General features: G+C 38.1%; 1 protein-coding gene and 1 non-coding gene across 2 annotated transcripts; one reads left to right on the forward strand and one right to left on the reverse strand.

The window, feature by feature from the left end:
* Window positions 1-302: 302 nt before the first annotated feature.
* On the forward strand, window positions 303-8,462 carry LOC145778520 (DNA/RNA-binding protein KIN17-like). Its single transcript, XM_082590017.1, has 11 exons — window positions 303-364; window positions 1,996-2,160; window positions 3,536-3,700; window positions 3,909-4,005; window positions 4,696-4,831; window positions 5,310-5,440; window positions 5,895-6,022; window positions 6,185-6,321; window positions 6,824-6,909; window positions 7,599-7,699; window positions 8,158-8,462. The coding sequence occupies exons 2-11, from the start codon at window positions 2,041-2,043 to the stop codon at window positions 8,230-8,232; spliced, it is 1,176 nt and encodes a 391-aa protein (XP_082446143.1). The 5' UTR covers window positions 303-364; window positions 1,996-2,040; the 3' UTR covers window positions 8,233-8,462.
* Window positions 8,463-13,513: 5,051 nt separating this feature from the next.
* LOC145779181 (U6 spliceosomal RNA) lies at window positions 13,514-13,615 on the reverse strand. The gene has a single exon (XR_014290530.1). It is a non-coding gene; the product is annotated as a U6 spliceosomal RNA (small nuclear RNA).
* Window positions 13,616-14,077: the final 462 nt, after the last annotated feature.

A 14,077-nucleotide genomic window follows, 5' to 3' on the forward strand; every position in this document is an offset into this window, starting at 1 on the left:
CAAATTCGATGAATTCCATGTTCTCTATAGGGCTGTTGAGCTAGAAACCATCGACCACGCTAAGTATCTTGGAATAATAATTGATAAACAGCTCTCATTCGAACCTCACATTGATGCTCTTAGATCTAAACTTGCTAGATCTGTTGTTATTTTGTCGAAACTTAAACACTTTCTTCCTTTCAATGCTAGACTGCAGTTGTATTATTTGCTCGTACACCCACATATTATGAATGGAATAGCCAATTGGGGCTCTACATACAAAGCGTATATCGAGAAACTACAAAAGTTGCAAAACAAAGCAATAAAAATAGTTGCTGGAGGGTTGTGGTCAGAACACGTTACGCCATAGGCCTACTTCAAGCAGGTAAAAGTTCTAAAAATAAAAGACATTTACAAACTAGAGATGGCCGAACTAATGTTTAAATATAACCATAATGCTTTACCCTGTACTTTTTCGAATTACTTCAAAAAAACATCAAACGTTCATAATCGCTCAACTACGGTAGATGTTCAATCAAAAATGATAATTACTTCGTACCAAGTATGCTACTACAAAACTTCAACGAAGCATCAAGTATAGTGGAGTAAAAATATGGAACTCAATCCCACTAGATATAAAACAAAAATCTTTTGACTTATTTAAAAAACTTTACAAAATCTATCTAATTGCGGAATATTAAAGTTGAATGCAGTGTAATTTACTAATGTGGACCGATACTCTTTAAGCTTTTAATCGTTATGACTATCAACACCTAATATGGAACTTGACATTTTGACATATTATGGATGCAAGTTTGTTTCTGTCTTGACTCTTTGTTGCAAGTGTAGATAATTTAGTGTAATGTTTATTAGATGTTTAGTTTATCATCGACTTGGCTGAGGGTGGCTGCTTGACTCGAAGACCGTCATGGTCACTTCGCAGCTTCCCGTTGTAATTTACTTCAAAGATGCAGTGTACATTTGTTATTTTTCTTTGTTTCAATTGTGCTCGTTAAGCGTGCTGCATCATTTAATGATTTTGCTGTTATAATATTGCACAACAAAATAAACCAATCAATTTCTAGATATTTCAATTCCGAATTAATTTTATGTTTGAAAATTCATTATAAAAGTGGTTCACCACATAACAGATTCATACTTTTTTCTGAAAGAAGTTTACATTAATAGTAGGTTAATGAAATTCAGTAGCCTGCTACTTAGTAGGCAATTGACAACCCACTCACTACATCATGCGTTATAAACTGATCACATTTTGTAGTTGCATACGTCGAGCAACATATTACACAGGGTTGGAAGTAACGACTAGTTGTCACTATTCGATAGCGTTATTCGTTGCTTTCTGAATATCGAATGCTTATACCCATTCCTTTTAAAAATAAATATTGAATACGCGTTATTCACTGCTTTTTTATGCAAGCAACGAAATCGTTATTCGTTTTTCACTAATCGATATGTTTCATATTTAGGAGAACTGCTGAATCATTTTTTGTTGTTCACTTACTTTGTCGTCCAAACGAATTTACGAGATTTAGTTTTTGGATTGCTATCCGACCTAGTCCCCTTCCGGTTTTCGAACTTTAAAGAATTAAGGAAAATTTTTCGGCAACACAGTTCAGAAAAACCATGCCAGTGAGAGCCGTTAACAGTGTTGCACACCTTGCGGTTTTCCCGCAAGTTTGGGATTGTTTGTCTTTCGAGTTTTGGTACCTTTTTTGAGTTTGCGGGTTGCTTGTTTTTGGGCTTTTTTTGGCCAGTCAATTTTTAGTAATTGCTATTCGTTGCTTTTTTTAAGTATCGATAGCGGAAAGTCATTGCTTTTTTGGGCACTATCGAATAGTGAAATAGTCATTGCTTTTTGACTAACGACTTCCAACCCTGATATTACAGCATCGACAACTGAATTTGTTAATTGGTACAGCCTCAAAGCAGGGCTCAGTGATTTTTTTCGAATACCCTACTCTATAATTTTAGTAAAGCATATTTGACTTTTGGCAGATTTCTTAGTTTTCTACTGCGGTGTAGAACTATTAAAATATTGTGATGGGAAAAGAAAAGCCAGGATTTCTCTCCCCTAAAGCAATAGGAAACCGAATAAAATCAAAGGGGTTGCAAAAACTGCGATGGTATTGTCAGATGTGTCAAAAGCAATGTCGAGATGAGGTATGCATATACTTGTACATAATAAATTACTTTTATTCTTTTGGTAGATGTATGCTTTTTTAACCACTTGCGGATAATTTATCTGCTAGATGGGATTAATTTCAGAGAAAATTTTTATTTTTACCATAATTTTGTTTTTGAAAGGTTTTTCCGTTCAGTGGTTTCCCCAGAGCATAATATAATAATGTTGCCAATATTAAAATAAAGAATTGCTAAACGTTCTGCATATATAAACGCCACCTGTCTTTTTGTTAACAGTCAAAATGCGTCATTTGTCTTATTGCAAAAGTGTTCTTGCACTTGTATAATTATATGTCATCCATCCACAGGTGGTTAAAAGATTAGACCAACAAACAAAATTTTATGTTAATTTTAGCAGAAATATTTGTTGCAATTAAAAACAATAACAAAAAATTAAAAACTGCAGAACTTTGTTGTTTTTACAACTGCAGGCATTGTAAACCAAACATAGAATTCACATTGATAAAATATATCATTCTCTTGTGCTATTGTTGGTGATTGCGTCATAGCTCATATAAAACACAATTTGCGAAATGTAAATACTGTTTTAGGTCGGAATGGCTTGTTTTGGCGAGTCCAATTTGGCTAGTCTAATTCGGCGAGTGCCCTATTCGGCGAGAGCCCTTTTCGGCAAATTCCCTATTCGGCAATTTTTTGAAATTTTTTTTTTTAATTATCGGGTACCGTAGCCTAAATATCATTGCCGTTTTAAGGTTAGGGGTTGGGGTTAGAGGTTAGGGTTGGGGTTAGAGGTTTGAGGTTGGGGGGGTAGGGTTAGGGTCTTATTTCAATGTTTAGTGATGTTAAAACGATGTAAAAGCGGCAATGATAATTAGGCTACGGTACCCAATAATTTAAAAAAAAAATTCAAAAAATTGCCGAATAGGGAACTCGCCAAATAAGGCACTTGCCGAATCGGACTTGCTGAATAGTAGCAGACCCGTTTTAGATAGCCCATTTATAATGAATGCTATAAAAGTTGCCAATCAAATACCGTAGTATCGTCAGGTTTAATGAAGCTATGATGTAATAAAGGTCCAAAATAAAACTTTCTTGCACAACATATTGTAGTTTCAAACAAAATATATGTATGGTTATCACTACTTTATTAAGTAGAAATATTAATTGTCTGTCACCTTCCCAGTTTCAGAACAGCTGTTCAGAACAATTGTTAGATAATAATTCTTTTGGCTAACAAACCCTTTCTCTGAGCTTGGTCTTCATATTTATCGTTCTATAAAAAATTTTGAACCACTGAAATAGGCCCAGTCGATTATCAACATTGCAGTGTTTTTGTTTGTCTTACATTACTGGCAGCATTTATGTCAAATGCTAATGTTTTTTTAAAATTCAGAATGGATTCAAATGTCATTGTATGTCCGAGTCACATCAGCGACAATTACTGATTGCTGGAGAAAATCCTGCTGCTTTCAATGACTTTTTTTCGAATGAATTTTTCAAGGACTTTATGGAACTACTAAAGAGAAGATTTGGAACCAAAAGAGTGCATAATAATATTGTATGTAAAATAACTACCGTAACTAATCGAAGTTGTGTTGTTGACCTTTTAGTCTTTTGCTGCCATCCTTGTTGTGTGAATTATTTGTGTTTTGTATAGTTTTGTTTATTCGCCTACAAAACAAAATAAACTTAACTATGTCATAACAATAGCAATTATGTTGTTCAAGTTACCAAGAGCAAACTAGCTGCATTTTATGTGATTTCAGGTTTACAATGAGTACATCAGTTTTAAGGAGCACATCCACATGAATTCGACCAAATGGTTGTCTCTTGGGGAATTTACCAAATGGCTGGGACGTGAAGGTGAATAGACAAACTCGTACATCGAGTAGTTTTCCGAGACTTTGTGTTTTCTATATGGTCTTAACTCTTACTGGTCACTCAGTTGGAATGTAGGAAAATCCCCCAAGTGAAAATTATCCATGAAAATATGAAATCTCGTTTGATAAAGCTATCTCATAAAATTGCATTTTCTCTGTCAAACAGTTTGCCCGTTTTTTAAGCCTCTGGTATTGTGAAAACTTTAGAAAATGCATCTATTCTACACTGCCATTTAATCACAAGGCAAACTGGACATTGTGTTCTATTTTTATTGTCCAATTCTTTGATCGACAGAGTTGTTCTGTTTGTCTTTTATACCGATACTGCAAACAAAAGTCCACTTTTATTCCACGCTCTGGTGGCTTGGTGACTGTTTTGAATGCCATATGAGTGGTTTTAGTACTTTATCGACTCAGTGCTGTTATAAACTTTTCAATGGCTTAGAGTGGATATATTCGAGTAGGGTCTTTTCGGTTGGATGACTTTAAAATTTGTAAAGTCTATTTTTGTTAATTTTAGAAAACTAAAAAGCCGATGAAACAGTTCTTTTAAATTCTCCGACCACTTCCGTAATTAAATCTTAATTATTTCTTTAATCACCGCTTACACTGACTTATAAACACAGAAGTTCTTAATATTATGGTTTATTTCTAAGTTGTAATCATTTTTTAGGTCACTGTAAAGTGGACCAGACAGAGAAAGGCTGGTTCGTCCAGTACATTGACCGGGATCCAAGAGTGTTGCAGCGTCAAAAAGAACTTGAAAAACAAAAGGCCAGAGAGAAAGACGATGACGAGCGTCAGGCAAAGTAATTACCTCATCAGTCATCAATTCATTTGGTACAATTCATTCTTTGTTGAAGGAACCGTTTTCGAAGCTGTGTCGTTTTTTAAGGCATGGATTTTGTGGTAACAGCCTGTCCGTTGCAAAAGTTTATTTCAACTCGTAGCAGATGCAACGATTTTACAGCCAAGGGATGGTGTGCTCGATTTCCATTCGTACTATCGTGGTGTGACGTGTTGCGAAGCAAAATGATGAAAAAAACGCCGTTCACCTTTACTATTAATACTATGTGGAATAAATCAGTAGATATAGTTGTTGGAAGAACGTTTAAGTTTGAAAAGAACTTACCAGCTAATTTAAAGTTATTAATTTTATTGTTGAAAAGGGATAACTTTTGTAATCATTCACTGGTTAAACTGAAGTCAATTTCGTGGCTCATCGGTCCCTAGCCCCTGAGTGTGACCCACGATGACCTTGCAGTGCAATGCTTTAAACATCTACAGAGCGATCGAGGAAATGGTGAAACGGGGCCAGACGTCACAGGAACCGGCAGGAAATTCAGAATACACGGAATTGAAGCGCGACTCCGATGAGAAAGTGACGTTCAACATGCAGGCGACAATTGCTTCGTCAGGTTTGGAGACTTGGTTATTGGTATTTTTTCTATCACGTTTAATCGATCTAGTTGCAGCAATTACGGTTTTGAAACAGTATAGATCAATGAAACTTCCTGTCAATCCTGTGGGACTTTATTCTGAAGTCAAAAAGCCAGCCATGCATAGTTTTCTTTCAACAACTGCAATTGCATTACAACCAATGTGAACTGCTGCAAACATTACAATGTTTTGTGATATTTGTATACACTGTGGTTGCTCTTTGCATGCTGATCAGTGAACAGCGCAAACGCTGCGTTTGCGTCGTCATATTTTAGACATGCTGTGAGAAAGCAGAACTGACTTTGTTTCATTAGTTTTAGTCTTATATATAAGAAAGTATAACATACGTTGTAAATAGTACAAAATACAGAAAACGACGGTTATATTGACGTGGAAACTAATAATGCCTGAACTCATATCAGTTGTTCACAGATAAAGCGTCATCAAGCAAGAATCCTTCCTTTCCAAAGAGCGCGGAGATGTCAGGAAAGCGGAAAGTGCCAGTCTCCGTCCAAAAGCCTATCAAGAAAAAGAAGTCGGCTCTCGATGAAATCATGGCGGTACGGTCATTGGGTTGCTTTGCGTTATTTTCTTACAAGTTCAATTTTTTTTTTTTTCAATCTCAAATAATTCACACCGCAAGCTCTTGCTGTCAATGCAGAATACAGAGCTTGAAGAACTTTGATACGTGGAGACTATCTTATTATTTCACTTATGTTCAGACCGAGGAAGCAAAGAAGAAGGTATTACTTCGCACAGAGAACTGGTTGACAGTCGGTATCGTTGTAAAGGTGGTCACTAAGCGACTCGGAGCCAAGTATCAGAAGAAAAAGGGTGTTATTAAAGAAGTTATCAACAAGTTAGTGGCCCAACCACAAAAGTTTATTTACATCGTTTTATAAACGACGCTAGACATTGAAAAGATGCAAAGTAGGTGTTTTTTGTTGGCTGGAAATTGCTTTTCGTGTAAATGTTCAGTTACTGAAGAAATGACTCATCGAAATAGTGAATAAGGTTCAGAGTCTATGATCGTGTTCGACTGTGTGATGCTCAAACTGTGACGTAGTTTGATAACATTGCGTTCAAGAGTAGACGTGACGTAACTTTAAAAAACGTAACGTAACCGTAATGTAACGTAACAAACGTAATGCAACGTAACAAGCACCGAGTTCAAAGGTGCCATATTTTGCTATTTTTCGGTATCAGGTTTGTTTCTTAGCTCCTTGGGGAGATTTTAATGCTCGGAATTGGCTTTCTATAAAATGCTGGTGATAGGTTTATCTCGGGCTTGTTCGTAAGTTTTCGTACTAGAGTCCCGCTTTGTGAAACATCATTATTGAAAATCATATTTGTTTTGGCAGGTTCACTGCTGTAGTCAAAATGTTCGACAGCGGAGAAAAATTAAAACTGGACCAGATGCATGTGGAAACCGTGCTGCCAGCCATTGGTAAGTATTTGATTTGAAGGAAATACCGTATCTCATAGTTGTTTTACACGATGACAATGAATTAAAGAGTTACCGAAAACAGCAAGTTTTATTCTGTAAGCGTGAACTTTTGATTGTATCAATTTTTGATGATTGGGTATTTTGTAGTTTAAAATCTTCATTACGTTTTCGAAACTACTAAGACAAAGCTTTTTTATGTTACTACGATTTTATATCGTTGAGTCCTTCCTGCTAAGCTCCATGAAAGATTGCTGCTAAGTATTAGCGCAACAAAAAAGGTATTTTTGGGATAATAAGTTTTTCTGTCCCATATTTTTTAAGGTAAATCGCCTGGTTTGACAGCAGTTGTGTTAAGTTTATGCAAAGGCTAAAAAAGCCAATTATCTGAAGACGTTGCACGGTGCACACCCGAGTTTAGTTGAATTATAAACGAAAAATGAAATTTTATTTCAGTTGGTACTAGTCTCAGTTTCAAAATCGCTCGGCGGTAGCTGTGTGTCTTTGTGAACACACAGTGTTTCTCGAAACACACAGTTAGCTGTGTGTCTTTGTGAACACACAGTGTTTCTCGAAACACACAGTTAGCTGTGTGTCTTTGTGAACACACAGTGTTTCTCGAAACACACAGTTAGCTGTGTGTCTTTGTGTTTGTGAAACCAATGTTTTTAACGATAATTTATAACTTTCAGGAAAAAAGGTGTTAATTGTGAATGGGGGATACAGAGGGAATGTGGCTATCATGGACTCAGTTGATGTGGATAAGTTCTGTGCTGCTGTGAAAATCATCGAGGTGTGTGACTGTGTGTTGCCGCAACCTAAAATATGACTGTTCCTTCATTGTAGTTATGCATTTTTATGAATACTTTGTTTGTATTATCATCATCAGCCAGTTTCGATCATACAGGCCATGAATTAATCCTCATGTTGAGGGTGTGGTCTGTCTGTCGAGATCGAAGTCTTCCTTTCCACACCTTACGGTCCGTTGACAGAGTCCATGTTCAGGGCAAAAAGGCCACGCTTAACAAGTTCTTTCCAAGAAAGTTTGGTCTATCTTGACCCCGCTGTGCCGCAATGTTTACACATCTGACCTGAGAGATCCAGCTCGCGCTGAGCTCAACGTGCCAAAGCCATCTCATTCTGCCAAATTGGAGGTCTTCACCAGCTGTAGTTTTTAGCATTGTTGTTGATAATATTCAAACAAGGCTATAAGACCAGTGGTACACACCTAACCATTAAGTTTTCGTTCAGGGCCCACTAAGTGGACGAGTCGTAACCAACGTCAAGTACGAAGACATTTCAAAGTTGCACGAAGCAGCTACGTGACCGGAGGTTGAATAGACGATTCTACAATCAACGATATTCGGTTCCCGGTTGAGTGCAAGCGCTGAAGACGCGGATGACGGTTGACATGCCAGTGGGGAACTTGGTTGCTTACACAGACCTATTGTTACGATGCGTACGATGTTGATACAACGACCCACACTACACGCCACAATTATTTTTAAATATTAATGTTTCGTGTTAGTTTTCAATAAAACTTCCATACTACGATATTTTAATACTTTGAGGTTGTTGGTTTTAAAAGCACGACTCATTTGTATTTATTCTTACTCTGTTACAGCATTATTTTACAGAGTTTTCTATCGATTTAGACCAAAATTACCCTTAGAATGCGCAATTTTACGTTTTTTTTTTTAATTTCTGAGGGAGGCCTTCCAAACCCCCTTGGGCTACTCATTCGCTCCTTCCGGGATTTCGTGTTGGCTACCCTCGGCATTACCAGTCCAAAATTCAAAAATTAAGGTTTGGTCGTCAATTAAAATTTAATGTTAACCTCAATTTTAAAACAGTTTATGACGTCATTGAAAATGTCACCCTTCCAGGAAAAAGCCTTGCCCCTTCTTTGCCCCACTTGTAAAATTGATCTTGTTACACCACAGCTCGACACATGGATATGTGTCATTGATGAACCCAAACAAGGGTGAAAACTTAAATATGGCGTCTTCTCTTTTCATGTTCTACGATCAGGGCCTAAATGAAATCATAAGTCTACTCATTGTAGCGGCACTGTTAGTAGTAATTGTAATCCTCCCGTACGCAGCTGCAAGTTTACTGTAGTTAGTACAGGTCATTTCCACCTCTAGTTTATCGTGCTCTGGACTTCTGAGACGCTCTTGCTTTGACAAATGCGACGAGTGGGCCTGGGCCCACCTACTTTCCACCCACTTTTGAAAGCCAATTTCTTTGAAAAGGTAGCAAAAGCGGCAAATCAAAGAAGGAGTTCCAAAAAAGGCCTTCACTCATTCCATACACACAAGTTTGATTAATTATTATCTTTGATCGCCCAATGGTGAAATCCAATCTTCAAACTTTTCTATTGAGTCCATTATTGATGTGTAGCATGTGTGGGTGTGGTTGCGTGTGATTGGTGGAGCAATCTATCAATCAATATAATTATATAATTACTCTCTATGGTTAAAACAATGATATCATTAGATATACGGTATGCACGTACTGTATAATGCTGCAGATTATCACTTCCAGGTGGTAAGTTATTATAACTGTGCGTGTATTGTTGCCTTTTTATTTGTGTGTAGGCCTACTGTGTACAACGCCACGTTTTGTTCAGCGCTGCAGAGCAATCTAACAATTTTGTAATTTTATTGGCCAAATCATGCCCAAAAATTGAAATTTTTCGCTTGTTGGCACGAAAGGCAATCATCAAAACACAATGTACAAACGATTACCAGTAGGTTAGGAATGCAACAATGTTATTGTCTGAGGGGCGAAGCCTCCCATAAGTTGGATTGACTTTGACTGCTGTTCCTCTGGGCCCACCTACTTTTAGAATGGTTCCTTTATGCCTGTTAAAGCCTATCGAACCATGTAAATAGTCTATAGGCCAAAACTACTTTATGGTTTTGTAGCATAAACTACGATAACAAAATCGTGTTGCGTATTTAAGAATTAGAATAATTGATTGCTGAATAGGCTAGTGGTTCCACAAATAAAAAATAATCATGTTTTATTTTGCACCCATTGCGACGACATACAAAATAGGCTACATTTCGATCACTGATGCGATAGCCTACTACAAGAAGGAGCGAAGTGACTTTAGTCTTCAAGTCAGCTGCTCTCATTATTTTGGTATGTCATCAAGTGTTTTGCCGAGACACAACCTCGTGCTCTGGAGCGGTGTCGAACCGACGTACTTTCGAACGTCGCTGCGACGTTTTCACTACGCAGCCACTGTAGAACCAGATGTTGTCAGTTTTACAGTAGGCGACTTACACTTTGTGACAGTGACGTTCGGTGGCTTAAACCATTGGGAAAGCAACTTGGAAATATGTTGCAGCAAGGTAGTAGGCACGAGGGGCGTAACCGTCGGGCGAAGCCCGAAGGCGTGTTGCCGAAGGCAACACTTCCAGCGGGGGGTCTGGGGGGCCTCCCCCAGAAAATTTTGAAAAACACTTCCAATTTGGTGCGCTCTGAGAGCATTTCCAAAACAAAATCTTCGGACTTTCCCAGCCCGAGGATAAAGATTCAATCAATCAATCAAACTGGGACTAGTCTAGAATGTTGGCTGCTTTTTTAGACTGAGCACAAAAACTTATTGTCAATGTCATCTGTAAGCATTTACAACATGCATTGGACTGGTGCACTAGTAAAGAGCAAATAATTAGCCTATAAATTAAGCTAGTCCATTCTTGAAGAACACAAGTATGTTTGCTCTGAACTTGTGATGTCAGTCTGTTGACCCAAAGAATTTAAAAAACACTTGTGCTGTTTCAGTACTGGTTGGTTAATGTACCCTTTGGAATTGCATGTCTTATTGTAGAATCTATGTTTTTTTTGGTAAGAGAACCAGCTTTATTTTCAGCGTACTCAGTAGCCTATAGTTACAAGCCCGAAAATCACTCATGCGTAGAGGCTGTATTCCTTTCGCCTGAAACCAAAAACAGCCGCTATGAGATACGCATTGACGTCACTGGGAAAGCAAGTTTAACCATAACACCAGATAACACATCTGATTGGCTAAGCAGCTGGTGTCGTTTTGCAAAACGATTGAGGATTGGATAAAACGAAGGCGTTTTTCAATGTAAGGTAAGCACTTTTGAAAGTTGATTTCCCTGGAGCTTCAGTGATGGTTTCTGACAAAAGCGTTTGCGTTAATTGGCATTTATAGGCAAGAAATGCGGTTTGGTGAGGACTTAGATACTCACAAGAGTTACGAGTAATTCTAGTCACGAACACAGTAATTTTCAAGTTAAAATAGACTTGATAAAAATAATAAGAAGTTAAACCTAGAATTCAGTCATTATATTTTGCATAGTTTTCGCTCAGGTAAGCACTGCTTTCCTTGCTTTCCCTCACCGATCGTCACTGCTTTGTGACATGGCAGAAATGATGTCTCCTGAAATGCAGCTGCGATTAAGGGAAAAACTTAGAACATCACACAACTCAGGCGAAAGAGAAATTGAAAAAAGAAAACTAATCAGGAAAAAATCATGGTTTGCGAAAATGAGAGAACTGGTATACCTGGGACTGGTACATAAGTCCCCATTCCCCTTGGTAACTCATGACAAAGACAGGACTTATTGTACATGGCTCTTTCGACCCAGGGTGTAATAAATTGGGTGGGCGTAGTTGCTGAAGTAAAGGCGGCCGAGAGAAAGGAACTGGCCACCCTACGCTCGTTAGTGCCGAAGGCTTAGTATAATGAGAACCTTATGTTATCATCCCCGATGCTTGGATTAAGTATGGGACTCACCTTTTATCCAGCGTTACATGTTGTTTACTATTTAACTTAGAATATCGCAGCAACAAAATTAGTCGAACAACGCTACTGCCAGGCCAAAGCTTCTTTAACAAGACTTTTGAATTCTAACAAGGTCACTTGTTTTGCGCACTTATAGCGAGGCGAGCGGTTTCATCAGAATATTCATCGTCAAACAAGAGTGGTGTTGTCACTTCCGTTCAAAAAGATATCTTGTAATTAACAAGGTTTCAGTAAACAAGAAAATGTTTGACACATCGCAATACAGGCAACAGCAGTGGCGTAGCCAAGGAGGGAGGGGGTTACAACCCCCCTTTTGGCACGCATGTGACGTCATGATATTGAGAATCATGCTTTCAGTCTCTAAAACAAAGTTTGCCTAATTTTAAAAGAGCGAGTTTTGCCAATACCAAACATTCAAATAACTCAGTCAAGAATTAGCAACAAGAAAACATAGAAACTTAGCTCTATTTCCGAAAAATGCCCAAGAAAACATGATCTTATCCTTTTGCCATGCCACCGCCACACGGTGGCAAAAGCTTTGTCACTAAATTATACAGGTTTTCGAACCTGGCTGATTTTATTTAGCCTACTGTCGATTACTATAGTTACGACTAATTGCTTGATTGCATCCTCAGTTCAGCTTGCTTTTATTTCGGACCACCACAACGAAAAATAATAGGCTAAACGATATGCGAAACATCCAGAGTTCTAGAAAAAGTAGAAGCGACAAAACGAAAACGTTACAATGTGCTGGATAGTGAAACAGGACAATCAGTTCAAGATTTGGCACTATCACAACACCTTATTCCTGAATGGAAGATCCTTGTGTAACTTTTCCTTCTCAATAACATCGAAAAACCGGAACAAAGGATAAGAGACATCGCGTTTGTTTCATCTCTCGATGTTCATTATGTTTGTGTACCTGATGTGTAGTCAACTTGAAAGAGCGTTGATTGATTGGCTATTTGAAAGGACTTCGTTTCAACCTCCATAGGGTGAACTGAACGTGACTTGTCTAAAATTTAGCTCTGGTTGTAGCCTATATAAATTCAAAGATTTGCGTATTACTACTTTTCAATCCAGTCTTCAACCACTAGACACAAACCTTTGCTTTGGTAGAAACTTCTGTTGAAATTTTGCAACACAAAACAAAGCGATTAAACATTCTTGTTCTATGTTGAAAGTTCTGAGTAAGTAAAGATCAAAACGTAAGCCTCTTTATTAATGATTAGCGATAGGCCATGGTCAACTGTAGATATTTTTAGGTAGCCATGGATAGGTCTAGGCCAGGGGTCACCAAATGGCGGCCCGCGGGCCGCATGCGACCCGCCACGCTGTATCGCTGCGGCCCGCGGAAGGTATCAGCGTACAAGTATAACCAAAAATACTTTTCTTGAGAGAGTTAAAGAGCACGAAGGCAAAAAATAATTTCCTGGAAGCATATTTTCGCATTGCATACGATTCCACCGACCGACCAATCAGATTATAGTTCAAGGTGGGGGTTGCTTAAAGTTATTCCAATGCGATGTCCAGCCACACTGTCCCAGTGGTTGATTAAAACGTATGTTTTCGAATTTTGAAATTGTCTGTGAGCATAGGGTTGCTTATTTTAAGTTTGCAAATGTCATGTAAACACTAGTGCGAGTTTCACCTTTATTGTGTTTCACGAGCAGTGTTCTCTTTATGCAAGTTTTTGTTGGCAAAATGGGTGGTGTGCCAACTCAATTTATAATAAATTGGCAATATATTACATATAAATTTAGAGACTTTTTCTGATTGTATTATGAAAATATTTAGCTTAGTACTGCAAAATGTTTTTTTTAAAGAAATATGGAACGCTTCACGATTTTGCGTGTCATCCTTGCGCAGGAGCCATGCTAATCTGTATCGTTCCAATTATACTATATGTACTGCCGAAGCAAGTACTGCAAAATGTTGTTAATCAACAAATTCTTGCCACGCTGATGAGCACCGCAAGTGACAGTTGTCTACAATAAAAGAAAGACGGTTTTATAGATTCTCACAAAAAGGACGAAAAACCAACTCATTGCTTTTTTAGAGGGAAGACTGTTCATAAATTACGATTTTTTGGTGATTTCCACAAGCGTTTGTTTTATTGTACCTGGTGTGATGATGTCTAGTTTAGCGTTGGTGGTGCCTTCAACATTTAGTTGCAGAATGGTCACTCCTTGACCTACAACAGCTGGTGCTGTTCGCCCTGACAAGGGCGCTGTGCTTGGTCTGGGGGTGCCATTCTGATGATTGTTCTTCCGCATAACTTTATAGCCACACTTGTAGCAAGTTTAGTTTCCCAAAGTCGGTACTTGCGGGGGCGGCCACGTGGAGGTACTTGCTTTCGTCGGCAGAGAGTGCTGGTTGTGAGTGTGG

The sequence above is a fragment of the Aplidium turbinatum genome, chromosome 10, assembly GCF_918807975.1.
Source record: "Aplidium turbinatum chromosome 10, kaAplTurb1.1, whole genome shotgun sequence".
In the NCBI taxonomy this organism is placed as follows: domain Eukaryota; kingdom Metazoa; phylum Chordata; class Ascidiacea; order Aplousobranchia; family Polyclinidae; genus Aplidium; species Aplidium turbinatum.

Bases quoted from the DNA above. Each gene is read 5' to 3' on its own strand.
- LOC145778520 (XM_082590017.1), top strand. From the start codon at position 2,041: ATGGGAAAAGAAAAGCCAGGATTTCTCTCCCCTAAAGCAATAGGAAAC. The intron at 3,701-3,908 runs GTATGTAAAATA...ATGTGATTTCAG, and splicing joins AAAGAGTGCATAATAATATT to GTTTACAATGAGTACATCAG. The intron at 6,910-7,598 runs GTAAGTATTTGA...TATAACTTTCAG, and splicing joins AACCGTGCTGCCAGCCATTG to GAAAAAAGGTGTTAATTGTG.